The sequence below is a fragment of the Lepidochelys kempii genome, chromosome 14, assembly GCF_965140265.1.
Source record: "Lepidochelys kempii isolate rLepKem1 chromosome 14, rLepKem1.hap2, whole genome shotgun sequence".
Classification (NCBI taxonomy): Eukaryota; Metazoa; Chordata; order Testudines; family Cheloniidae; genus Lepidochelys; species Lepidochelys kempii.
This window is the reverse complement of record NC_133269.1, coordinates 25,373,146-25,400,146: the sequence shown is the minus strand read 5'-3', so window position 1 is coordinate 25,400,146 and position 27,001 is coordinate 25,373,146. Positions and strand designations below refer to the sequence as shown.

General features: G+C 46.9%; 1 protein-coding gene across 11 annotated transcripts in view; it reads left to right on the top strand.

Moving 5' to 3' along the window:
* The window catches only part of DNAH9 (dynein axonemal heavy chain 9), a 399,480-nt gene extending 379,802 nt beyond the window's left edge, over positions 1-19,678 (top strand). For 10 of the 11 annotated variants that reach the window (XM_073310874.1, XM_073310873.1, XM_073310875.1 and 7 more), the window contains 4 exons: positions 645-815; positions 1,828-2,010; positions 10,305-10,694; positions 18,486-19,678. In XM_073310874.1, the coding sequence (XP_073166975.1) occupies positions 645-815; positions 1,828-2,010; positions 10,305-10,694; positions 18,486-18,713 (972 nt within the window). In that variant the 3' untranslated portion in view covers positions 18,714-19,678. Of the gene's footprint in view, positions 1-644; positions 816-1,668; positions 1,738-1,827; positions 2,011-10,304; positions 10,695-18,485 lie in introns of those variants that run through there. The other variant, XM_073310876.1, reaches the window with a different exon arrangement.
* Positions 19,679-27,001: the final 7,323 nt, after the last annotated feature.

Below are 27,001 nucleotides of genomic sequence, written 5' to 3'. Positions count from 1 at the left end.
CTTGGATGAGCCAAGTTTAATGGTAATTTGATACTTCATCATGAGCTCTTCTGTTCATGCATGAATAGAACAACTGTATTAGTTCTTGGGACTTGAGCAGGTCTAGTGGAAAATTACATCCGCATACCGTTTGCTAAAATGGCCCTTTCAAGCTCCTTTTAGCATTGGGTCTGATGAGAAACACTCAAGACTCTTGGATGTCTACTTACTGATTTCATCCGTTCTTTATGTGCAGAGGCAGCAACAGTGGCTGGCGTATTAGTTAGTTTTTGTTCATAAAGTTGGTGAAACAATCTCTACTCCTGGAAGTGAAATTCCCTGCAAAGAGTTCAGAGTATTGATGCCCAAATGTGTAGCAAATAAAAAGGTAGAAGAGGCTCATCTCTGAGATATGTAGCCAAGACATCCTGTAACAATGGCCAGGCTTGTTTTCTTGTGGCAGAAATTATTATTATTCCAGCAGCTTTACTAATTCCACCCTCCTGCTTCCTAGCAGTTTGTTAGCACCGCAGGTCAGTCCAGCTGGATACACTGCATTGGGCTGACTGTGTGTGATGGCTGTCCAGCCCATCAATGCGATCAGTAAGTGTAAAGTCCCTAGCCCTGTACGTAACAATAATGGGAGGTGTGATCTTTCTGTGTAGTACATAGACAACGCCCTGCCTGCCGAGTCTCCGTACCTGTATGGTCTCCATCCAAATGCTGAAATCGGCTTCTTAACCCAGACCTCAGAGAAACTCTTCCGCACCGTGTTGGAGATGCAGCCTCATGACAGTAATGTGGGTGAAGGAGGAGGAGCTACGAGGGAAGAAAAGGTAAGATGGGCAGAGGAGGGAGCCATTCCCACTTGGGTGACTTTGTTTAATTTGGCTGCATTTTAGTCTCTGTTTTTTCTCATGACCCTTTATTATAACCTGGTCAGCCTTTGTACAGTGCGTATAAGAAACAGAAATAACCAGTCTAGCATTCTTCAGGAGTTCCCCATGATTAGTGTAATTGTATCATAGCCAGTGCTAGGGACTTTAACTGGTTCTCTGCGCTCCAGTGCCTTAATTATCATCATGTGAGGACATACAAATTTGTTGTCATTGCTACCTACCCAAGCCATATGAAAGATGATGACGATGTGAGAGCATTGCGAATAAACCGGGCTGTGGCCTCTGCTGGAACACAGCGATCAACCATGGGGGATAACAGTGTGGCTGGCATACGTACAGGCTCCCAGGACGCACCGTATACAAAATGCTAGCCTGATGCTTTGGAGTTTTTCCTGGTGCATTTTCTGTTTTAGTTACACACTAACGATCATATTTCCAAATGCAGCTGTGAAGGAGACAGGAAATAACTTGCTTTGTTATGCTTTTTCCCCATGTTGTATTCGTTCAGAATACCAAATTCTATTTTAAATGGAATTTTAAGCTAACTCCAAGTTTTGTCACTAAAACATTAAAGAATCGTTCATAAAGTCAGCAATCCTGAAGGCACCAGTATTTGATTTTACCTTTATAGCTTCATCCATCTTCTTGCATTGAACCTGGCCTTGGAAGAAGGAGCAATGCAAACCTGGATGCAAAATAGAGTATGCCATGCCATGCGGGCATTTATAAATAATCCTTGTAAAAGAGCCTTATTTGACATGATGTTTGGTAGTTATTTGAATTTTCCTAGGCTGGGACAAGCTCTTTTGAAAGTTGCCGCGTGTGATTCAGCAAGACACTGATTACTTTCTGATGCAGTAAGTGACAGGTGGAGCTCTCTTCCACCATTCAGCAGAGGAAGCACATGGGACACTCACTGACTCCTCTCTCTCTTCCCTTTGGCAAACAGGTGAAGACTCTTCTGGAGGAGATTTTAGAGAAATTAACAGATGAGTTTAACATCCTGGAGCTGATGGCAAAGGTGGAGGAGAGGACGCCCTACATTGTGGTTGCCTTCCAGGAATGTGAGCGCATGAACATCCTCACCAGCGAGATAAAGCGCTCCCTTAAGGAGCTAGATCTGGGGTTGAAGGTAGGCGCTCTCTCTGCTAGAGGTTGCAGCCTTATGAAATCTCATGTGCGTGCTGAATGACTGGAAAGCAGAGGTGATGAGGATGTGAAGAGAAACCAAAAGTGTCTCACGTTTTAAACAGTTTTAAAATGGTACCTAACAAATAGCACAGTGTGCTGCAATGGTAACTTGAGTCCATGGGGGAAAATTCACAGTTGCTCTTCACAGATCAGACTAGATGATCACAATGGTCCCTTCTGGCCTTGGAATTTATGAAAAATGCACATGGTCCCCCATACCCCACCAAAGGTCTCCATCTTGATGGAGAACATGGACTACAATGACTCTGAGCTCTAGCTCATGAAAGCTTATGCTCAGATAAATTGGTTAGTCTCTAAGGTGCCACTAGTACTCCTTTTCTTTTTGCAGATATCTCACCAAGATGGAGATTCCACAACCTCCCTTGGTAATCTATCCCAGCACTTAACTATCCTTATAGTAAGAAAGTTTCCCCTAATGTCTAACCTAAATTTCCCTTGCTACAGATTAAACCAATTACTTCTTGTCCTACCCTCAGTGGAGATGGAGAACAATTGATCAACGTCCTCTTTATAACAGCCCTTAACTTATTTGAAGACGCTAATCAGGTCCTCCTTTTCAGTGTTCATTTCTCAAGACTAAACATGCCAATGTCTTCTAAACCTTTTATGATTTTAGTTGCTGTCCTCCAGACTCTCCAATTTGTCCACATCTTTCTTACATAAAAAAAATAGTAACAATGGCACGGATTTCAAAAGCCAAGAGTTTTGGAAGGGACATTACACCTTCTGCATCAGGACATGAATTAATCTCTAAATGAAGGGGTACAAGAAGAGACTACCCTTATGGACAGCTTATCCCATAACTGCCTCTGCAGGGTTCTTGCACCTTGCTGTGAAGCTGCAGAGACAGAGCACTGGTCCCCTTACTAAAAGAGGGCCCTTTACTAAATGAGGGAGGCAACCTAGTGACAGAGGATGTGGAAAAAGCTAACGTACTCAATGCTTTTTTTGCCTCTGTCTTCACGATGGCAGATGTGATTGCAGAGCCATTGGCCATTATCTTTGAAAACTCATGGCTATCGGGGGAAGTCCCGGAAGATTGGAAAAAGGCTAATGTAGTGCTCATCTTTAAAAAAGGGAAGAAGGATGATCCTGGGAACTACAGGCTGGTCAGCCTCACCTCAGTCCCCGGAAAAATCATAGAGCATGTCCTCAAGGAATCAATTCTGAAGCACTTAGACGAGAGGAAAGTGATCAGGAACAGTCAGCATGGATTCACCAAGGGAAAGTCATGCCTGACTAATTTAATTGCCTTCTATGATGAGATAACTGGTTCTGTGGATGAAGGGAAATCAGTGGACATGTTATTCGTCGACTTTAGCAAAGCTTTTGACACGGTCTCCCACAGTATTCTTGTCAGCAAGTTAAAGAAGTATGGGCTGGATGGATGCACTGCAAGGTGGGTAGAAAGTTGGCTAGATTGTCGGGCTCAACGGGTAGTGATCAATGGCTCCATGTCTAGTTGGCAGCCGGTATCTAGCGGAGTGCCCCAAGGGTCGGTCCTGGGGCCGGTTTTGTTCAATATCTTCATTAATGATCTGGAGGATGGTGTGGATTGCACCCTCAGCTAGTTTGCGGATGACACTAAACTGGGAGGAGTGGTAGATACGCTGGAGGGTAGGGATAGGATACAGAGGGACCTAGACAAATTGCAGGATTGGGCCAAAAGAAATCTGATGAGGTTCAACAAGGACAAGTGCAGAGTCCTGCACTTAGGACGGAAGAATCCAATGCACCGCTACAGACTAGGGACCGAATGGCTAGGCAGCAGTTCTGCAGAGAAGGACCTAGGGGTTACAATGGACGAGAAGCTGGATATGAGTCAACAGTGTGCCCTTGTTGCCAAGAAGGCCAGTGGCATTTTGGGGTGTATAAGTAGGGGCATTGCCAGCAGATCGAGGGACGTAATCGTTCCCCTCTATTCGACATTGGTGAGGCCTCATCTGAAGCACTGTGTCCAGTTTTGGGCCCCACACTACAAGAAGGATGTGGAGAAATTGGAGAGAGTCCAGCGAAGGGCAACAAAAATTATTAGGGGACTGGAACACATGACTTACAAGGAGAGGCTGAGGGAACTGGGATTGTTTAGTCTACGGAAGAGAAGAATGAGGGGGGGGATTTGATAGCTGCTTTTAGCTACCTGAAAGGTGGATCCAAAGAGGATGGATCTAGACTATTCTCAGTGATAGCAGATGACAGGACAAGGAGTAATGGTCTCAAGTTGCAGTGGGGGAGATTTAGGTTGGATATTAGGAAAATCTTTTTCACTAGGAGGGTGGTGAAACACTGGAATGCGTTACCTAGGGAGGTGGTGGAATCCCCTTCCTTAGAAGTTTTTAAGGTCAGGCTTGACAAAGCCCTGGCTGGGATGATTTAGTTGGGATTGGTTCTGCTCTGGGCAGGGGGTTGGACTAGATAGCCTCCAGAGGTCCCTTCCAACTCTGTTATTCTATGATTCTGTGATTCAGGATGGCAACGCCCATGTTCCTAGGAGCTATTGTTTTGGAAGGTTTTTTATGCAAAACAGTGAGTGGCCTGCATGGATAATGGGCCACAAACAGGTGGGATTCTTTGATTCAGTAATATTAGTGACAATGAGTTGAGACTGGTGGATGCTAACTCCGGTGTGTAGTTCAGTGCACTCGAATCCCATCCCAAACAGATGGTGGGACGCTACAGGTCACCAAAACAATGCATTGTCTGGTGTGTTGTGAAACATGCAAATGTACAGAGTTAACATTCCTTTGTTGAATGGCTGCTGCCATCCCATAAGAGGCTGTCAGGACAGCTGGTATTGTAGGGTCATCTATTGGGAACAAGAAGCCAAAGAACTGATGGATTCCACTGCTGTCTATACAGACCCCAGGCACCTCTCACTTCCCCCCAGCTGCAAAGCTTTACAGAGCTACTGACAGAGAATTTGAGAGCAAAGGAAGAATGGATTGGAGCAACACCCTACTTCAGAGAGGAGGGGAGGCAGGAGCCAGCTTCCACAGGGAAGTGATGCTGCTGTTTCTTTGGACAGGTTGTCAAGACAGCTAACTGCAAAAGCAAAGAATCTATGCCCTGTAGCGGGGTCACTAAGCCACTCCTCAGCCTGCTTGCAATCGCCAGTGCGTTGCAGTAATAATCCCCATGGTTTGCCTCCGTGTCACAACTCAGATATTTCCGAAGCAAAACAGCCAGCATAGAGGCAGCTATGGACACTCCCCCGAGCCTGGTCAAGACATTACTATGGCCCATGAGACATAAGGAGGGACTCCCAAATGTCCTGTTTAGCAACTATCATGTGAGGTGTGTGGGCCAGGAAACACACCAGAATTGCAGCTGTATTTGGATCTATAGCTGTGTCAGCGAGGCATGCACAGCCAAAGGAATTCCGTGCTTGAAGGAACAGGAGGTTATTTGTCCCAAATAACCACAGCATCATGGGTGGAAAGGACCAGCAGGTGAGCAATGAGGCAGCTGCCTGGTCCAGCACTCATACTTTTGGTAACCATTATAATCTCAACTTCCAGGTCTGCTGATGGAGCCTTTGGCAGAGGGATCTTCAATTCACAGGTAGCACTATTAGCCTGTTTGTCTGCATAGTCTGGATAGCTCCTAAATTCCATATCCTCATCAGCCCTGCCTTTACTCTTCACTACTGACAGCTTCCTACAAGTAGAGGATCAGCAGACGTGCCATCACTCGAAGGACAGAGAAAGCCTGTCTGTTCCTCTTCTCCAAAGAGGGGCTAATAGAACCAACCCATCAGTCACTTTGTGAGGGCAATATGGCAATGGAGATGCCGTTCTTACCCTTGGCTCTTATGGATAGGACACATCAGAAGGGAAGTCTCCTGAGAAACATATGTACAGCCCGATAACTATATTCTGTTCCCTACAGCAAAGTCCCTTCCGCAGAACCTATGATAGCTGACAAACTCTTGGAGTTTATAGCAACTCATTTGGATGGGAAGGTGGAGGGCAGGCCCCTTTCTTACCAGACTCGCTCAATGCAAAGTTGTAACTTCTCCAGTCAAATCAGCAGTGAGAACTCGACCTGCAAATAAAAGGTCAGCAGATATACTCCTTCTCAAAGAAGAGAAAGTGACCAATCAGACAAAGTATTTCTTAAACTCGTTTCCAGCCTGCTGTACTAGAAATTTAACATCAGGAAAAAAAATTGCCATTTAATTCTTTGGCATCTTTTCCTGCTTACATAGTAACACTCTGCTTCCTGGGTTAAAAGAGGCTTACTATCAGTACACTCTGAAACACACAGCTGATGTAACCTCTTCCAGCTGGACTCTGGTATGTTGGTCTATTTAGGCCCCCCCCCCTTGGTTTTGCCATCTGTGAAATGGGGATAATGATGCTTAACCACTTTTGTGCAGATCTTTGAAATCTGTGGAGGAAAGTTCTCAGAAATATTATTTTATTATCGTAATTGTGTGGACTGATTAATATGCTGCAGATAATTCAGCTGTCCAACCATTTAGAAAATCACATGAAAGTGAAAGTATGGGATCAGTATGGCATGGAAAATCACATTTGTTTTAATCAGTTTGTCTCTTATTTTTAAAATAGCCAAGTGGTGAATACAAAGCACGTTTTTCATATGCATTTCCTGCAAATAGAAGGTGCTAAAAACTGAAATTCAAGCATTTAAGTGACATCTGTCTACTGCTGAAAAATTGGTGTTTGTTCTGTTGACTAAAGAGATAAAAATGTTGTGTGTGCTTTGTAGTTCTGCAATATACACAATCCACTTTAAAATAGCCTGATATTTATGCTGCCAATTATTTTAAACAGATTTACTTTATTTACCAGTGTTTGGCAGTTGAACTGGAAATTCCGTTTCTTGAGACAGGTAAACAGAAGTGATTTAATGTTTCAATCTCTGAGTAGCAAACAAGGTATTATTGTAACTGGGACAATGTGTAGCAATCAGATTTAATATGGAGAAACGCAAGCCACTACGTATTGGCCGGGGAAAACAATGAGAAGAATGGCCCTGAACTAAACCACAAAGGCTTTGAACAGAGTTTAGGCAGTAACAGAACATGCACGTCCTCCAGAAACGCTGCCACAAACTACAGCAGGGATGTAATGTAACCCTTTGAGTGAGATTCAGAGATGTATAGAGAGACCCCATGGCAGAGAAGCCTCCGGCCAGTGTGTTGAAATGACTATACACTCTGCTCAGACTGCCCAGTGCAGTGCTTGGCCCAGCAGTCTAAACATGACATCACTGTCTGCAGCTGAGTCATAATCCTGACTGTGAGGATGGTCTCAAGAGACACAAAGAGGCATGATATGTTAACAGAGACCCAGACAGTCTGATCCTTCGTGTTATAGCTGATCCTTCGTTTGACTGCCCAGCATGGGAAATGGGAACTGCAGGTCCCCAGCAACTTGGCAAATCAGATCACTTATTTAGATGCCTAAATATGGGCTTAGGTGCCTAACACTAGACACTCACCTTTGGAAATGTTGACCACACTCTTCATCAGGAATCGTGTCTGTCCCCTCTTCCAGTCGGTAGATCATCCAGCGAGGAGACTACCATTTCTCTGACTCAAACTGTGGACTTCACTCACCAGAAGAGAGGTTTCTGGAGGTGCAGAGATCAGTGGACTCTGTGAGAACTCTCAGTCAATAAATCAACCATGTGATTTTTCATGAGACTTTCTAAGTTTTGTTTTTTCCTGCTTCTGTGTAAATGCTGTGTGCCAGACTCAGAATGAGATGTATTGGAGCTTGATAAGGTCAGTATATCAGCCTCAGCACAACAGTGATGAGAGAGTTTACGGTCAGAAGGGACCACCAGATCATCCCGTCTGACCTCCTGCACTAAACCCCACCCATTCAGTCTTTTGTGACATGCCCTAAAAGATCCAGGACACTTGATAGCAGTGGACAGTGCCTGAGACATCTACAGAGACGTATCCTTCAGCTCTCCTCTACCCTCAGGTGTGATTGTGACAGATGCTCCAGGCAGCATGGGGAGCTCACACATGCCATCTCACAATTCAAGATCTTTGGAAATTCAGAAAACAAGCTGCATGGAAATTAGAGCTGAGTCAACAATTCACCTGGCAGAACCTCTCACGCAAATCAGGAGAAAAGCAGTGTAGCACCAGGGACAGTACGATAATCTTGGGCAACATCAGCCAATAGCGGGAACTTACTCTCTACCCCATCCCAAGAATTTGTCTGGTTTTGGGCAGGCATGTCCATCATCAACTCATGCCTCTTGCATTTCATTTTCTCATTCTCCCTGGTTCAAAGCCTCCTCTGCTGCATGTCTGAGGATTTGAATGTCTCTATTAGGATATATAAGGCTACTGTCTGGAGTTCCTTTCAGACTCATGCTCAGTTTAGGAGTGAAACCTTTGTGTAATTGTTACTCCCCAAACCCCTCCTGGACGAGTTGTTAATGCTTCTTGACCTCCCACAGCTGGGGATCTGTACTGACAGGACTCAGAGGAGAAAGGAAGCTTACTTAGCAGAGACCATGGATTTGTAGTAGAATAAATATTGTGGGGAGAAAGTATGCCTCTTTGCTGCTCACTGAGTATCTGCTAACAGAGGGCGAGTTGGATATTTCAAGACTAATTTTAATCTTTGAATAGTTCATTGTGTGCATCTAACTACAAAGTCATTGTCTGGTCCAGGAATAGGAGCCATCCAGTTAGGATGGTAACCATCAACAATGACTGGTGCTTCATTTTTAAAAAGCCTTAGTTAAGAATAGCTTCCATGTGACTGATGCTCCTGCATAGTGTTGCACCCAGAGTAATGACTGACTGTGGAGGCAGGTGAACTCCTTACTGATTTTCTCCCTTCCTGCCATACAGCTGGGACCTAATCCTGGTCCCACTAAAATCAATTGCAAAACTCCTGCTGACTTCAGCGGTGCTGTACCTAACCATTGTAGTTGGACTTAGGTGCCTACATCCTTTTTTGAATCTAGCCCTTAGACTCTTAAGTGACTCACATGTTTTAGAAAAATTTTATCTGAGGTCTCCTGATTCCTAATGTCCTGCTGTAACCATTAGACTACTTTCTCTCCCAGACTTCATTGCCTACACTGTTTTGCCAATGGCTTTAACCTAGAGTTGAAAGATCTACCTGAAGAGGTAAGGGAAGTGGTCCATTCAATCCTTGGTCTCTGCTGAGATGGCTGCCCCCAGTGTCATTGGTGAGAGGCACACCTTCTCCACCAAACAGCCATTAGATAGTAAAGCCTTTTAGCTACCACTTATCTGGATCAGATCCAAATTTTTGACCTTAAAGGTGCACTTTGGTGAGCCCCATTACCAGTCCCCCTGACCTTGGCCCTGCTTTTCTGTTTTTTTTAAATTGTGGTTCAGCACATTGCAATAAAACAAGCTACTAGCAAGTGAAAACAGCTGAAATATATAAAGGGAAATACACAATTGCCCTTCATTTCACAGAACACACATAGCCCTATTACTCCTCTGTAATTACATGACAAATACCAAAGGAAAAGAGATTTGTCATTTGTGCTTGGGCCTAATATTTGAAATTAGCAGGCATTTCTAAGATTTCTTACCGGGTAACTAGTCCAGGAGAACATACACACACAGGACAGAACTAACTAGATGAATTAATGTCAGGTACTTATACAGACCAGGTAAGCTTGTCATTTCAGGGCCATTTGATGGCACTTAGTGCCTGTGGAACTAAGAAAGCCCACATATTTGAAAGGCAAAAAGATTGTTCCTGTTGATTTAGGACTAATTGAAAATGGCCCGACTCCTCTAATATCTTCATTTAACTTGGCCTGTTGCCTTTAACTTCAAGACCAGTCACCTTTGCAGGTCCCATTCCTGCAAACCTTTACTCACAGGATGTGCCATACTTATGCAGCTGAAGTCTGAGGCATGTAGGAACTACACACATACAGGACGGTTTGCAGGATCAGACCTGCTTTGGCCTTTAGCCCCTGCAGGTCTAAGCCAGCCTTGGCGACCCCATTAAAATGGGGTCATGACCCACTTTGGGGCCCGACTCACAGTTTGAGAACCGCTGGTGTAGACAATACTTGGGCCTTTCTTTTACCACTGGTGCGACTTCAAAAGCAGAGCCTGATAAAGGTAGCTGGTGTTCAGTGTTAAACAGCTGCCATATTTCACTCAAGAAGTGGCTGCATTTCAATAGTGTGCATCTGCTTATTATCCTCTTCCTCCTTCTTCTCCACCAGGGAGAGCTGACAATGACAAGCGATATGGAGAACCTACAGAACGCCATCTTCCTGGACACTGTGCCCGAGTCCTGGACTAGGAGGGCGTATCCTTCCATGGCTGGCCTGGCTGGCTGGTTTGCTGACCTGCTCAGCCGCATCAAGGAGCTTGAGACGTGGACAGGAGACTTTGTCTTGCCCTCTGTTGTGTGGCTAGCGGGATTCTTCAATCCTCAGTCTTTCCTGACAGCCATCATGCAGTCCATGGCCCGAAAGAACGAGTGGCCTTTGGATAAAATGACTCTACAGTGCGACGTGACTAAGAGGAACCGCGAAGATTTGAGCAGCCCTCCCCGTGAGGGCGCCTACGTACATGGTTTATTCATGGAGGGTGCACGCTGGGATATGCAGGTAATCTTAGCAATTGCTTGATGAGGAGACGAGTCAGTGCAGCGTATACACTATTTGTTTCGTTACAGCTGAAGCCCACATTCTGTCTCACCTAAGGGTGTATCTACACAGCAGGTCGTCGGGGCTTCTCGGCACAGATGGACACGTGTTAACTCTGCTCAAGCTAGTGCACTAAAAATAGCTCCTGGCACTCGTGCTATTGTTGCATAACTAGGGAACATCTACACAGCAGTTGAGGAGTGGTGCGGGGTGATGCCCAGCTCAGGTAGATATATACGTCCTAGCTCTGCTCGAGCTAGCTGGGAATTACACCTTTCAGCTGCTGTGTAGACATGCCCATAGAGACCACAGTCTCCTCGTGACCATGACATCCCTGCACATGTGGATATTGCAGGCTCTCTACATGGCCATGGTATTGCTGCACACGTGACCTCCACATGTTACAAGGCAAACTGTTACTGTACTGGTGCTGATATGCTTGCTACAGTCTCCTCTCTCCAGGGGCTCCAGGACTTTTGGAGCAATTTGTACCAGTTTTCTACATGAGGAGTCAAGATCTGCCATGAGATACACATGCACTCCCCTTCCCAGAGAACATTTCAGCACCTCAGCTTGTAAAAGCACAGAGCTAGGAGGATGAAGATAAGGGAGTTAAGATGTGAGTGGAGCTGGGGAGGGAGAGCCAGGGCTCTTATCACCCCTCCCATTGAAGCTGCACTTTCAGTAATGTCACAGAGGCAGGAGTTGGAGGACCAAGCAGCCAAAATGCATGAGGGGTGCTGTACCCTAGAGCTGACACTGCCCCAGATAAGCCTGTCATCTCGACAGAAAGCAATAGCTGGAGAGAAGCTCTAGTGCCCAATTTCGGAGCCCTGGGAGTAGCAGAAAGAGAATGGGATGGAACCAGCTTTCTCAGATCTGAGAGTCCCACAGATCCAAATGCAATTCCACATGTGGCCAGAACCCAGGATCCCAAGGACCCACTGATGGTACCAACTTAGCATGGACCTAAGTGTCCATGGACTCCTCAGTCCAGGTGACAGGACTGGTCTGAATGCTGCCATGGTGGATCCCATAAGAGAAGGGACTGGGTTTGGCTCCAAAGATACATCAGTCTTCAGGCATACCCTTCACCAAAGTGCTTCAAGGGATTGAGCCTTTGTGCAGATGGATCTGAAAGCGGTCCCAGTGCAGAGGAGTGGCTGGCCTGACCATGGTGGGGTATTAGTCAGTAGAAGGCAGGTCTAGAGGGCTGTATCCACACTCCCTACCCACAGGAGTGCTCAGACATTGTTTGGTGACTACACAGCCAGTCAGATTGCTCCTACAGTGTACTGCATTGGGGCCAGCATCCTGAAGGAGAACAATTGTCACTGACATTCTCATTGACAGTTGTCAGCTGCTGGGATTTCAGTATGCAGAGTGAAAGCCATTAGAATGACGAATCCCCACCAAGACTGCTCCTGGAGGTTGCCATGCCAGTGGTAGCATAACTCACAATTTGTGCTGCATGTAGGAATTAAATGACAGTGATTCATGCAGCTCTTACTCTAGGCAGCTTGTGTTACGCTTCTGCTGCCAGTGCTCTGTGAGTGAGCTCTGATCAAAGTGGGTCACTTACTTAGCTATGCTGAGTTCTCCCCTCCACGCCCTGGCATGGGGAAGTTTTTCTTTCAGTAGCAGCTCTTGTCAAGGTGCATAGACTCATGCTTGAAGACCATCCCCCCTGATGGGACTTGGTACTAGGATTCCGTGTAGAAAGGCTGAAGTCTCAAATGCTGAATCTTGTCCTGACCTTGCAATTCAAATCAAATGCATTCCAAAGAGTTTTAAGCTTCTAAGCTTTCTCTCTTTAAAATAGTTTATCACAGAGGATGGGAAATTAGAAAAGGCTCAAAATGTGATCACTGTAAGAGGACAGGGAAAGATAAGGCTCCAGATCCCGTTCCATCTCAGGGTGTGTAGCAATGCACAGTGAGTTTGGAATGCTAGGAACTCTGACAGTAACAGCAGTACAAACGAACTGTGAGCAGGTGGAGTTCATGTCCTGCTCCAGATAAAGACTTCACACACTGCATAAAGCTCAGACTTACCTCCTTGCTGGGTTTGGCCTTACTGGTAACTGAAATCTTAGTAACTGAACATACACCAACCTCAGCACACTTCCTGAATCTGGCTGTTCCCGAGGGTTTCCTGCATCCTCGCTTTCTCTGCCCCCCATTCTTTCTGACCAGAGATTCACACTCACCTCCCTCCTTGTCTGGTGAAATTAACAAGATACACCTGCCACAATGAATCTGTGGAATATTCTCAGCAGCTGTGTGCAGGGTTCTAACCACTGTCAACAGGGTGGGTCCACAGAAAGGCCCTGACCCCTTTGTAGGGCATGAGATCCTGACGCTACTGTAAGCGCCACTGGATTTCAAGTGCCCACAGGGACTGACTTTTTCAACTAGTGATATCAACCAGGGAGGATAAAGCAGAATAATGGATCCTTGGTTGTAGAATAACTCATCTGGGAAGAATGTTCTAATCCTGCCTTATTGAAAACTTAGTGAAATGGTTGCTGGTAGTTTTGCAATTATCATCGGAGCAGGGTTAGATAACATGGTGACCAAAATGCCCGAGTCCTGTCGGGGCTCAGCCTGCACCTTTGTTACCACTGCTGGAGCTGCATCAGTGATGGATCACAGCTGGGAAGTTTGCTAGTATATGCCCTGCAATCATGTATGGATCATGCCGTGGTCCCAGCTGCTGCTAATTCTCACATCTAGGTAACTCTGTTCAGCTCAAGCGATGTGTTCCCAAGATGATCTCATCTTTTGCAAATGTATGTTTCCAGTTATTTTGTTTTCTGTAGTTGAAAAGCACTGAACATAAACGTTAACAGAACCATTCACAATCTCAGAGCATTTCACTTCCATTTTTTTAAGAAAGAAAAAGAACTTTTTCATATGTTGTAGTTCACACTGAACCATCAATCCCACATCTGATGGAGCTATTCGTTTACCTGCATTCCAGAGGGGGCCAGTATAAATTAATCAATGAAGAATTAGTATCACAGATGCACAGCCCATCTGGGCTATATATCCATTGCAAATTTATCCTCTGATAAGAACGACAACTAGTATTTAGAGTAAGTATTTTGAGGAATTTCTCTGCTTTTAGAAAAGCTATTTCATGTTTAAGACGATACCTCCAATTTTATGTCCAGAGGAAGAAGATAAAAAACTCCTCTATAGATTTTTTTTTTTACTGTTTCTATTTGTATTTGCATCTGGGCACCTTCCATTTATAAATCAATCATTATAAATAACAGCCAGCTTTAAACTAAGCCAAACCCACCAGATTTTACAGGGGACAAAATTTCCTGCTGGTGTAGCTCCACTGAAGTCAGTAGAGCTTCTGCAGAGAATCTGGTTAATGGTGCCATGAAGCTGATTAGACTTGCGCTGTGCAAGGCTGCTCTAACAGTTTTGGTCTGCTCACTGCATGCCCTGCAACTAGCCATAGAGAGGTTAATCCTAGGAGCCAACAGCAATGCCAGCCCAGGGGACTGTAATAATGATACCAAGATGGGACAGAGTGGGAGAGGTGATCTTTCTGATAACTGGGCATCACTCCACTTGGTGCTCTGCAGATCATACGTGACACAGTGAATTGCCCTTGGAAGCAAATACACGGCCACTGAAGAGTGCACTGAGCATGGTGTTCCACGCTCATGGCCCCATGCTGCCTTCACAAACACTGCTGCATTTGGCACCAGCTGATGCTTCCGTAGTAGTTCTGTGTAAAGCACGAAGCAGTAAACCAGCTTGTGGGGGAATTACAAAGGCTTAGATCCCTGTGATGGGGTCCACCCTGAAGAGGAACAACCAGAGTTTGCATTTAGCCTAGATGCTTCTAATAGTCAGCTTGGAGAAGAGTCATGGGGATGGCGAGGTGGCCCATGCACCTCCATAATTCCTGACGAGTGCATGTTTAGGAAGGGGCACATCCCAAAGGCTAAGACCAATGCAAAGAAGCTTGGCCAAACTCTGCCTGACCTATCTGAGGCCTGCACTTAGGCCCTAGCCAGACAAACGCTAGTCAAACAGGGCCAGCAGCATTCCCATCCAGGCTTCTGTAATACAAGAAAGATCTGGAATTCCATTCCCCAGTAAATTGTGGATGATACATTCCTGTAGGCAGCTGCCTGTGCATTGAATCACACGAACTGAAGGCTCATGTCTCCGCTCATGTCATGTACCCGGTCCACCAGATACCAGCAACTAACAATGCTGCTCTACTTCCATGGCCACCGTGCTAGGGCCCACCCTGGGTGCTCTCACTGCAGCTGAGAGCCCCAAAGTCTCAGGACGGATTCAGAGGGAATACTTGTCAACCCCTGCTGATGCCTGGGCCGTTATTTGTGGTTAATCTGATGTAGAGTTAACTTGGCAACCCCATTCTGTCTCTGAACCCCACAATCAACCCAGGGCAAGACTCTATCTCCCACATGCCCACTTCGGTAGCACAAATCAAGCATCCCTCCCACTGCTGGATTCTGCCTGTCGCTCAGACACATGAGCACAAGGGCACAGCTGATTCTCAGGCAGGAGAGGAGAGCAGTCGCTTTTTTTCCCCTCTGTTCTTTTTCTTTGGGTTTTTTTGTTTGTTTGTTTTGGGGGTTGTTTTTTTGGCTCAGCCACTCGTGAGGGGTGGGAGTCACCAAAAATATTTTCCACTCTGACTGGCACAATGGGTAGGACTGCTCCTGGCCAAGGGACAGTCTCTTCCCCCCTATACATCTCCTGCAGAACCCGAAACCAACAGGCACTGAAAACTTTCACCTGCCCCAACTTGAAATGGGGTTCTCCCCTGGCCTCCATCTGCCCATGTGTCACCAACCCATGTGCCCAACGTATCATCTCACCTCTCACACACACAACCTGTATAACCTGAGGTCAGAGGCAAGTCCAATTAAAAGGCAGCGAAACAGTGTGAATGGAGCTGTAAAGAAACCAAGAAAACGATATAAAGGCAATTATACCCCAACTTGATGGCGTGCAAATGGTGCTGTGCTGGTAGAACCTGTAGGTACAGCCAGGGGAAAGGCGACTCTTGCACTGATCTATAGATTTAATCCTACTGCTAATATCCCCCAGTTTGTAGCTTGCTTTGGGCTCCCATTCCCGTGTAATGTGGCAATATGATTTGTCCACCATTCCAACTGACTTTTGAAAAGGCAGATCAGATCAAACTGCTGTTGGAGAAGAGTTCTCCATTGGGATCTGAGAGACTGGGTCTCTGGGGACACCTAGGGCAGCTATGTAACAAGTGCACCTTGCTAGCAGTTAGGGACAGTTGTTTTCAAAGCAGAATTCATTTCTGATCATCAGGAAGATAAAAATGCAAATGAAAATCAGCCCAGAGATAGAACAGGGATAAGTGCCTTTGAGATATCTCAGAGAGATTGAAACCCTTGTCAACCTAGAAACAGATGGAATATTTCATGGAAAATTTATTTTCATTATTGCCATCAATAAACAACCTATCTGATCCGAATCCAGTCATAAAAAATTAAAGGGATATGTGTAAAAATAATACATAATAACAACACTTGCCATGTAGCACCCTCAAGAGCAGTTGCAAGGATTACTGAGTGTTTGTACAGTGCATTGAAAATATAAAGTCCTATATAAGAGCCCTGTATTATCATTACTGTCCTATTATAACAAATGGTATTGTTAAAATTAAATTAAGATTGCGGGGTTATGTGCAAGAGTGATTACTTCGCTCCGCTTATTGCCAGGACTGAATAAATCACTAGATAGGTTCAATCTCAACACACAACTCTGGTTTGGGGACATGTGAAAGAAAATCATCTGTGAAGCTAATCTTCAGAGAGGCAGTCCCTGTAGCACAGTGAGGTACGAGTCCCTACCCCATATTTGTTTGTATTTCCCTCTCTCTGGCCCACATTAGGCAGTTATACAAGCTGTTCCCAGAAGAGGACTACTAGACAAATCATTTTACAGTCGGAAAAAGGGACAGTGGTTGCCTGAGAGACCAGAGTGGAGGAAGCAAACCAGCCAGTTTGACGCACTCCCCACATACTGGCCTCCTCCGCTAGGTCATGGCAACCTTCCGATGCAGAGCTGGGCTGTAGAGGACACCAGAGACTCACTCACTACAGACAATTCTCCGTCAGAATGGCCCATGCGTATCCCCGCTCTTCACGTTAGCATCCCTGGTAGTAGAACTCAGGCTCTTCGAGCAGGCAGGGCCCTTGAGGCCACTCAACTAATCCCCATGCAGGGTTCAGAATGAGCCTCCTGAAGCCCCTTCTAATTGCCAAGGACACAGTGAGCCCATAGGGCCCTTGGTGCTCCCTTCTTGTTAATGTTCTCTGCTCCTTTGGGTGCTGTGCTTTGTATACAGCTAATTAGCCAGGGTTTATATTAAAAACCAACCAGCAGCACCCTGCCCAGCTGTGGGTCCCTATGGACATTGTCTGAGAGCCAATAAATAAGCTGGGCCCCCCCCCCATTTCTGGGAAACGCCATCATTTCACATTGGTCAAATACAAGTCTATTAGGACATGTTTTAACACTGGGCCAGATTTTGCCCTGAAAATACCCAGTGCGACCACAGTGAGTTTCACAAGATGAAAGTCACTGCAATTTGACACACTGTGTTTTCTAGTTTAGTGTATCAGAGCCTAGTCAATCCCATTGTCATGGGGAGTTTGCTCATGTTGGTGCATAAATCCTATGTCTGAGATCAGGTGTTTATCAAGCCAGAGGAGAGGAGTGTAGGTGAGGGGGTGGGGAGGACTGATTTCCTCACTCTCCCAGGCCAGGGGCATTGCTGGACACAGCCCGCAGGATCGGGTCATGTTCTCCAGGATGTAACTGTAGTGTTACTATTATTCATTTGTAGTGCATTTCAAGAGCAATAGCCGTAAAAGCCCATTGGTTACAACCCTACAGACTGACCCTGAAGCCACTCTTCGTCTTTGCTCTGGCAAAGAGCCCAGCGAGGTCAAAGATTGAAAAACCACTGCATGGGGACTTCAGGATTCGTCCCCCAATCTTAGAGTCTTTTCCCTGGGGAGTCCTAATCCAGGGAGTTTGGGGACCCTGTGTTCTTACAGCTGTAAGAACAGCTGGAGTCAGGATATAACTGCATTTTTTCCCTTTGAATAAGCTACATTAGAGAGAGGCAGCTGATGAAAGTGGCTGGACATGTGATCTTGGCAACTCCATGCATAGTTTAACACCCCACAGAAGATGCTTTCACCTGACCAAAGTCACGTGCTTACTTTGCACTGAAACATTCATGCCTGTCACCCCTCGAACTGACACTGAGCATCATTCCTGGGGTCTTTTCTAGTCAGACCAAATGACTAGATGCTCAATGTACAGCCATGCAAATTGGATCATCTCTTCCTTCTGGGCCTGGTAGGAGGGGGTGTCTGCACAGAACAGTGCTGTGGAGTTCAAGTGGAGCGGGGATCTAATCTGGGGAAAGTGATTGGTGCAGGAGTGGGGGAGGGTGAGATGGCAGATGTGCAGAGGTTAGAATTATCTGACATTTTATTTTGATATAATATAGTCCTCACTGGGCCAGGGCACAAGCAGCAGAAGTTGTAAAAGGGCACAGACAAGAAGTAATACATGGCAGGAAACATGGCAGGCTGTGGAAGGAGCTGGAGGCTATAAATGATCATGTATATTGAGGACCCAGTTGGTGGTAAGTCTTGGCATTCTTCAGAGCTTTTAAAACCTTTTCTTCTTTCCTCTGCAGACAGGGATGATGACGGATGCCAGGCTGAAGGATCTGACTCCAGCCATGCCCGTTATTTTCATCAAGGCCATTCCTGCTGACAAACAGGACCCTCGCAGCATGTACCCATGTCCCGTGTACAAAACACGTCAGAGAGGGCCAACCTATGTGTGGACTTTTAACCTGAAAACTAAAGAAAATCCTTCCAAGTGGGTCCTCGCCGGTGTGGCCCTGCTTCTGCAAATTTAGGTCCCGATTGACACAGCGTTTCACCAACAGAGAATGTCTCAATGGGAGCGTTGAACCATTTCACATTCAAGGAATTTCTAAAATAATATACGTAGAGTAAAAAAACCCTCTGTCTTCCTAACTCTTCGAGTGCGGGCATTTAGTGAGCTTGGCAAATGAATTCTTAAGAGGATGTAGCATGCAGTAACAGATGCATCTGTGGGAGGGGCAGTGTGGCCTGGTGGATAGAATCTTGGTGTAGGCCTCAGAAGGCCTAGGTTCTATTCCCAGTTCAATTACTGAATGACTGTAGGCAAATGATTCTATCCTTCCGTGCTTCAATTTCCCCATATGTAAACAGGGGATATAATACTGACCACCTTTGTAAAGTGCTTTGGAATCTTCTGATGAAAAGTGCTGCATAAGAACTAGGTATTTTTATATGTGACTGGACACTGTGGCCAGAGCCTCAGCTGCTACAAATCAGGGTATTCCCATTCATTCAATAGAGCTATGTGGATTTAAACCAGTTGAAGGAGTGGCCCCGTATCTATCACATCCAGAGGATTAAAGGTCTGTTAGGCTCAAATTTGACCTAATGTGTATTTTTCTCTGTGTATGTTCTGATCCAAAGCCAGTCAAAGTCAGAGGGAGTCTTTCCATTGACTTTGATGGGCTTTGGATCTGGCTAAATTGAATAAGCTTTGTAATTCTTTATACTCTGGTTTTTTTTAATCCAACCAAATGTTTCAGTGACGTGTGAAGAAAAATTCAGAAAGCCAGGGAGCCCAGTACTCCTTAGGGGAATAAGTGATTTTAAATGATTTAGGATTCCTCACTGATATCCCTTTAGACTCTAGGAACATTGGAAGGAGAGAGAACGCCACCAGGCTATTAATGAAGCTGAATGAGGGAGATGCAGATTATTTAAGTAAAGCAAACCATTTCAGAATGGTGTACATTTCCTAATAAAATCTTTATTCTTGGATTTGCCTTTAAAACTCCCATTTGTTTCTTTTCATCTCAAATATCAACATCCCACTGCATGGGGAGTATGAATCATGTGTATGACGTGAGGGGCCAGGGAAAGTATGCAGGTAGTTGCAGCTTAGAAATATCTCATGATCACTACTGCAAGGGCTAGATTCACAATAGGGACTTAGGCACCTGACTGCCACTTTGGGAGCCTAAATCCCAGAATCAGGCCCCACTGGGACTCTCAACCCCTCTGCCCCAACTACTGCTGGACTCTGTAGACACGTAAATTTGCTTAGCATCTAATTTTTGCAGCAAATGATTCTGCCTTTGCACATGCGCACTGCAACCCCATGCCAGGCAGCCAGAGCGGGTCAGGAACTGGGGAAAGATAGGCGCTCATCCACCTAACTGATCTGGAACGTGAGCTGAGAGCACACCTACTGGATCAGGCCCCTATAGGCTAGCTTACACATATAACCCTTCTGCCGGTCAGAGTTGGCAGCAACAAGGGCCGGGTTCAGTATCTAGGAGTTCCGTTTCAAAAACACAATGCAAAACTGGCTTGAGCCCCCACCCAGTGACCTGGGACAATTACATACCAACACCCTGGGTGCCTCTAAGAGGCAATACTTCCCTCTCGCAAGCACAGGGTCTGAGTGTAGCAAAAGCCTTTTGTTGGGGAAACACCACAAACAGGTTTCATAACACCAACCACGAAGAAAAGACCCACCCCCAAGTAAATTTGGCAGTGTCCTTTTCCCCTCAGGGTCTTAAGTCCAGCAACCCAATAGTCACACACACACACCCCGCCCAGTTTCTGTCCTTGGTCAGTGCAGTCCCCCCACCCCCCAAGTTCAGAAGTTCATCTGCCGAGTTTACCTCCCAGCCTGGGTGGAAGTGAAGGGAGGCATCTTACAGGCTCCACTGCTCAGGTCGATGGCCAAATGCCACACCTCTCCATGGGGTTCTGCTGCAATCTTCACTGGCAGCTGCGCCTCTCTGCCAGCCGTCCTGCTGGCCGCTCCTCTCTGCCATCTGCCCTGCTATCTGCTCCACTCTCCATGGTAGCCATCCTGCTGTCCACTCACCAACTTGTCTTCAGCCCCCCCACCTTAACACAGCTCTCAGTGATATTTAGGCGGTAGTAGAGGAGGTTCTGTGCTGGGGCACCACTAGGCCAAAGTAGGTCTAATGCTTAGACCTAGGTATTAGTGATTTCAGCTCTACAGCATGTAACAAGACTCCCAATAGAACCAAAATTAGCTCTTTTATTACATAGGGGGGAGAGACAGGGTCAAAGTAGTGTTTCAGACCCTCAAAAGGACACCACACTACCAGGTACACATACCTGTCCCCAACCTCTCACCATTCACTGGGTTTTGGAACCCATATCCCTTGCCTAGCGAGTGCTATTTAGTTGAGGCAAGTCCCTCCATCATAAAATGCCAAGTACAGTTCTACTGTCCTTGATTCACATAACCAGGATAACAACTCTTTATTACTCCTGCCCCAACAACGAAGAGCCTGGGGATTCCACAGCAACCAAAGTGACCATTTGGGCAAGCAGTCCATAATGCTAGGCAGGATGGGTGTGCCCATGCAAACGAGATCAGCCCCTGAAGTCCTTTTCCACAGTTCACCACCAGATCATAGAATCACAGAATCATAGAATATCAGGGTTGGAAGGGACCTCAGGAGGTCATCTAGTCCAACCCCCTGCTCAAATCAGGACCAATCCCCAACTAAATCATCCCAGCCAGGGCTTTGTCAAGCCTCACCTTAAAAACTTCTAAGGAAGGGGATTACACCACCTCCCTAGGTAACGCATTCCAGTGTTTCACCACCCTCCTAGTGAAAAAGTTTTTCCTAATATCCAACCTAAACCTCCCCCACTGCAACTTGAGACCATTACTCCTCGTTCTGTCATCCACTACAACTGAGAACAGTCTAGATCCATCCTCTTTGGAACCCCCCTTCAGGTAGTTGAAAGCAGCTATCAAATCCCCCCTCATTCTTCTCTTCTGCAGAAGAAACAATCCCAGTTCCCTCAGCCTCTCCTCATAAGTCATGTGTTCAGGTCCCCTAATCATTTTTGTTGCCCTCCGCTGGACTCTTCCCAATTTTTCCACATCCTTCTTGAAGTGTGGGGCCCAAAACTGGACACAGTACTCCAGATGAGGCCTCACCAATGTCGAATAGAGGGGAACGATCACGTCCCTCGATCTGCTGGCAATGCCCCTACGTATTCATCCCAAAATGCCATTGACTTTCTTGGCAACAAGGGCACACTGTTGACTCATATCCAGCTTCTCATCCACTGTAAACCCTAGGTCCTTTTCTGCAGAACTGCTGCCTAGCCACTGAGTCCCTAGTCTGTAGCAGTGCATGGGATTCTTCCATCCTAAGTGCAGGACTCTGCACTTGTCCTTGTTGAACCTCATCAGATTTCTTTTGGCCCAATCCTCTAATTTGTCTAGGGTCCTCTGTATCCTATCCCTACCCTCCAGCGTATCTACCTCTCCTCCAAGTTTAGTGTCATCTGCAAACTTGCTGAGGGTGCAATCCACACCATCCTCCAGATCATTAATGAAGATATTGAACAAAACCGGCCCCAGGACCGATCCTTGGGGCACTCCACTTGATACTGGCTGCCAACTAAACATGGAGCCATTGATCATTACCCATTGAGCCCAACAAGCTAGCCAGCTTTCTATCCACCTTATAGTCCATGCATCCAGCCCATACTTCTTTAACTTCCTGGCAAGAATACTGTGGAAGACCATGTCAAAAGCTTTGCTAAAGTCAAGGAATAACACATCCACCGCTTTCCCCTCATCCACAGAGCCAGTTATCTCGTCATAGAAGGCAATTAGATTAGTCAGGCATGACTTGCCCTTGGTGAATCCATGCTGACTGTTCCTGATGACTTTCCTCTCCTCTAAGTGCTTCAGAATTGATTCCTTGAGGACCTGCTCCATGATTTTTCCAGGGACTGAGGTGAGGCTGATTGGCCTGTAGTTCCCAGGATCCTCCTCCTTCCCTTTTTTCAAGATGGGCACTACATTAGCTTTTTTCCAGTCATCCGGGACTTCCCCCGATTGCCATGAGCTTTCAAAGATAAGGGCCAATGGCTCTGCAATCACATCCGCCAACTCCTTTAGCACTCTCTGATGCAGTGCATCCGGCCCCATGGACTTGTGCTCATCCAGCTTTTCTAAATAGTCCCGAACCACTTCTTTCTCCACAGAGGGCTGGTCACCTCCTCCCCATGCTGTGCTGCCCAGTGCAGTAGTCTGGGAGCTGACCTTGTTTGTGAAGACAGAGGCAAAAAAAGCACTGAGTATATTAGCTTTTTCTACATCCTCTGTCACTAGGTTGCCTCCCTCATTCAGTAAGGGGCCCACACTTTCCTTGACTTTCTTCTTGTTGCTAACATACCTGAAGAAACCCTTCTTGTTACTCTTAACATCTCTTGCTAGCTGCAACTCCAGGTGTGATTTGGCCTTCCTGATTTCACTCCTGCATGCCTGAGCAATATTTTTACACTCTTCCCTTGTCATTTGTCCAATCTTCCACTTCTTGTAAGCTTCTTTTTTGTGTTTAAGATCAGCAAGGATTTCACTGTTAAGCCAAGCTGGTCGCCTGCCATATTTACTATTCTTTCTACACATTGGGATGGTTTGTCCCTGTAACCTCAATAAGGATTCTTTAAAATACAGCCAGCTCTTCTGGACTCCTTTCCCCCTCATGTTATTCTCCCAGGGGATCCTGCCCATCAGTTCCCTGAGATTGTCAAAGTCTACTTTTCTGAGGTCCAGGGTCCATATTCTGCTGCTCTCCTTTCTTTCTTGTGTCAGGATCCTGAACTCGACCATCTCATGGTCACTGCCTCCCAGGTTCCCATCCACTTTTGCTTCCCCTACTAATTCTTCCTGGTTTGTGAGCAGCAGGTCAAGAAGAGCTCTGCCCCTAGTTGGTTCCTCCAGAACTTGCACCAGGAAATTGTCCCCTACATTTTCCAAAAACTTCCTGGATTGTCTATGCACTGCTGTATTGCTCTCCCAGCAGATATCAGGGTGATTGAAGTCTCCCATGAGAACCAGGGCCTGCGATCTAGTAACTTCCGTTAGTTGCTGGAAGAAAGCCTTGTCCACCTCATCCCCCTGGTCCGGTGGTCTATAGCAGACTCCCACCATGACATCACCCTTGTTGCTCACACTTCTAAACTTAATCCAGAGACACTCAGGTTTTTCTGCAGTTTCATACTGGAGCTCTGAGCAGACATACTGCTCTCTTACATACAATGCAACTCCCCCAGCTTTTCTGCCCTGTCTGTCCTTCCTGAACAGTTTATATCCATCCATGACAGTACGCCAGTCATGTGAGTTATCCCACCAAGTCTCTTTTATTCCAATCACATCATAATTCCTTGACTGTGCCAGGACTTCCAGTTTTCCCTGCTTGTTTCCCAGGCTTCTGCTTGGGAAACAAGCAGATGTCAGGGTAGAGCTCATTCTCATAGAATCATAGACTATCAGGGTTGGAAGGGACCTCAGGAGGTCATCTAGTCCAACCCCCTGCTCAAAACAGGACCAATCCCCAATTTTTACCCCAGATCCCTAAATGGCCCCCTCAAGAATTGAACTCACAACCCTGGGTTTAGCTGGCCAATGCTCAAACCACTGAGCTGTCCCTCCCCCTTCTGACTCTGCTTACACACAAAAGAGTCAACCAGGTGCTCCCTCATAACGTTTAGCCCATTGATCTGGGCACTCACCTGGGCAGGCTACGGGATTTCCCAGCTGTCAAGGGCATGCCCTAACGGCTGGACTATGGGGTAGTCAGATGTGGGGCTCCCTCAGCCTGCTGTAGATTAATAGTGAAAGAGAGAGAGCATAAACATGGGCCTGACTCTAGCCTGGGGTTAGCGCACTCACCGGGGAGACCCAGGAGCCAGGCTTCCTCCTTCAATGCCTTTTTAAAATTGTTTATCCAGCATGCAACTGCTTCAACAGGAGAGACTGGGAGACTCCCCATCAGACTAGCCCAGGGCCCAGCGTACTCACCAGAGAGGTACCAGGTCCACAGTCAAACCCTTTCTCCCCTGCAGCTGCTGAGGGGACTTGAACTGGGGGTCCCTGAGAAGCCGTAAAGAAGGGCCGCCACTGCCTATGAAGCAAATGGTGTAGGCACCTACCCCCAATGGCAGGCTCACAGCTGAGAGTCCCAAGCAGAGGGAGGTGCCTCCCTGCAGCCCAGATGTATGCACCAACCTCCGTGAGAGGGGAATGGTGGGGCTCTGCATGCCCCTTGGCTTGGCGCCTTCCAGAGGATTGCTGAGGTAAGGAGAGGCCTAGGATGCTGGCTTTTGTGAATTGCAATCTAGGTGCCTGTCTCCCCCTGTGCATTGTACCATGAGTCGGAGTGCCGCCTAACCCAGGCTTTGGAGGATTTCTAGGTGCCTAAAAGTTAGAGATGGTGATACTGAGGGCCACTGCACCTATGTTTCTTTGTGAGTGTATCCTGAAGTGGTTAGAGTTGGTGTGATCCTGGGCCGCAAACCCAATGACCATGCTGACTATGAGTGAGATCACACAGAAAACTGGACTGGTGTTTAGGTTGCAAAGTCAAGTAGAAAGTCCAGAAATGCCAGGATATTCCCAGGCAGCCTTAACTCTGCCCCCGTGTGCTTGCACCAGTCTTCAGTCACATGATCAGACACTTTTCCCCCTCAGGCAACCTGCTTAATTCCACTGCTTAGTATTTTTTGTCTTCATAATTCAGCACGTGGCTTCTTGCCACCACCCAAACCCTGCACAGGCTGCTGAATTGCCTTATGGGCATTTCTGTTCATGCCTCACCACAGCTCGAGTGTCTTGCAAAGCTGCATGACTTTGGCCTGGATGCACAAAAGGTGTTAGGTGCCTAGGGCCTAAGTCCCAGTTTGAGAATCAGTGTGATACATAAAACTCCCACTGAATCTTGGCAGAACCTAAACTCACTTGGCCCCTAAGATTTCAGTAAAAGTTCCCTCCACATCTATGTTTCTGCCTCTGGACATGTGCAGTGCAGTCGTCCAGGGGCTTATCTCCCACCTGAGCTGCAGAGCAGGTCTCAAACTGGGGTAAGCCAGGTATTCAGCCCTGTCGCATGTGGGGCCTGGTCTGGTGGGTGTTCTCAGAGACTTCCTGACAGGGTGGGCCCCTCAGGCAACATCACACAAATCAGGGCAAAAACTTCCCTCTTAATGCTTAGCCCAGTGGTGAGGGTCCTCACCGGTAATCATGTGGGAGCCCCCCTCTGGCTGAGTGGGAGAAGGGATTTGAACAAGGAGCTGACACCCCTCACAGAAATGCTCGAAGCATCAGGCTCTGGGTTATTCTGCTGTGGGGCGCCCTCATTCTCACCGGTTGAAGCTGTTGCCTGCTGGATAAATAATGAAAGAACTAGTGGAGCAGTGGGCCTGGATCCTAGGGCTCCAGGCCGTGGCCTTGCAATGATTCAGAGAAAGGTCAGGCCATGCAAAAATTAAGGCTCTTATAGCTACATTGATCTGGGCACGACAAGTGCTGTACCTGCCAGATAGGATTGCCAGGTGTTCAGTTTTCAACCGCAATGCCCGGTTGAAAAGGACCCTGGTGGCTCCAGTCAGCTCCTCCGCCTAGGAGCCAGGGGGACATGCTGCCCGCTTCTGAGAACCACCTGAGGTAAGTGCCACCTGGAGCCTGCACCCCAAACCCCCTCCCACACCCTAACCCCCTGCCTCAGGTCAGAATCCCCTTCCACACCCTAACTCTCTCCCAGAGCCTGCACCCAAATGCCCTGCCCGAGCCGAGCCCCGTTCTACACCCCAAACTCCCTCCCAGACCCTACACCCCACACTCCCTCCCACACTCTGAACCTCTTGGCCCCAGCCCAGAGCCCTCTCCTGCACCAAAACCCCTCATCCCTGGCCCCACCCCAGAGCCCACACCCCCAGCTGTAGGCCTCACTCCCTCCCGTACCTCAACCTCCTGCCCCAGCCCAGTGAAAGTGAATCATGATGTGGGAGAGTGAGCAACGCAGGGACAGGGGTGGTGCCTCGGGGCAGGGGTGGGGCAGGGGCAGGACAAGGGTTTGGTTTTGTGCGATTAGAAAGTTGGCAACCCTACCGCCAGGCTATGGAGGCATGCTCATTGGGGTGAGCTCTGTCTGTCTCTCACTTTCTTAAAGAGTCATTTGGGCCAGAGAAAGCGAGTGCAAAGACACAAGAATGCCCTGGTAGCATAGTGGTTAGAGCCTAGTGGTGTAGCTATAAAAGCCTTAACTTTTGCATGGCCTGACATCTCTCT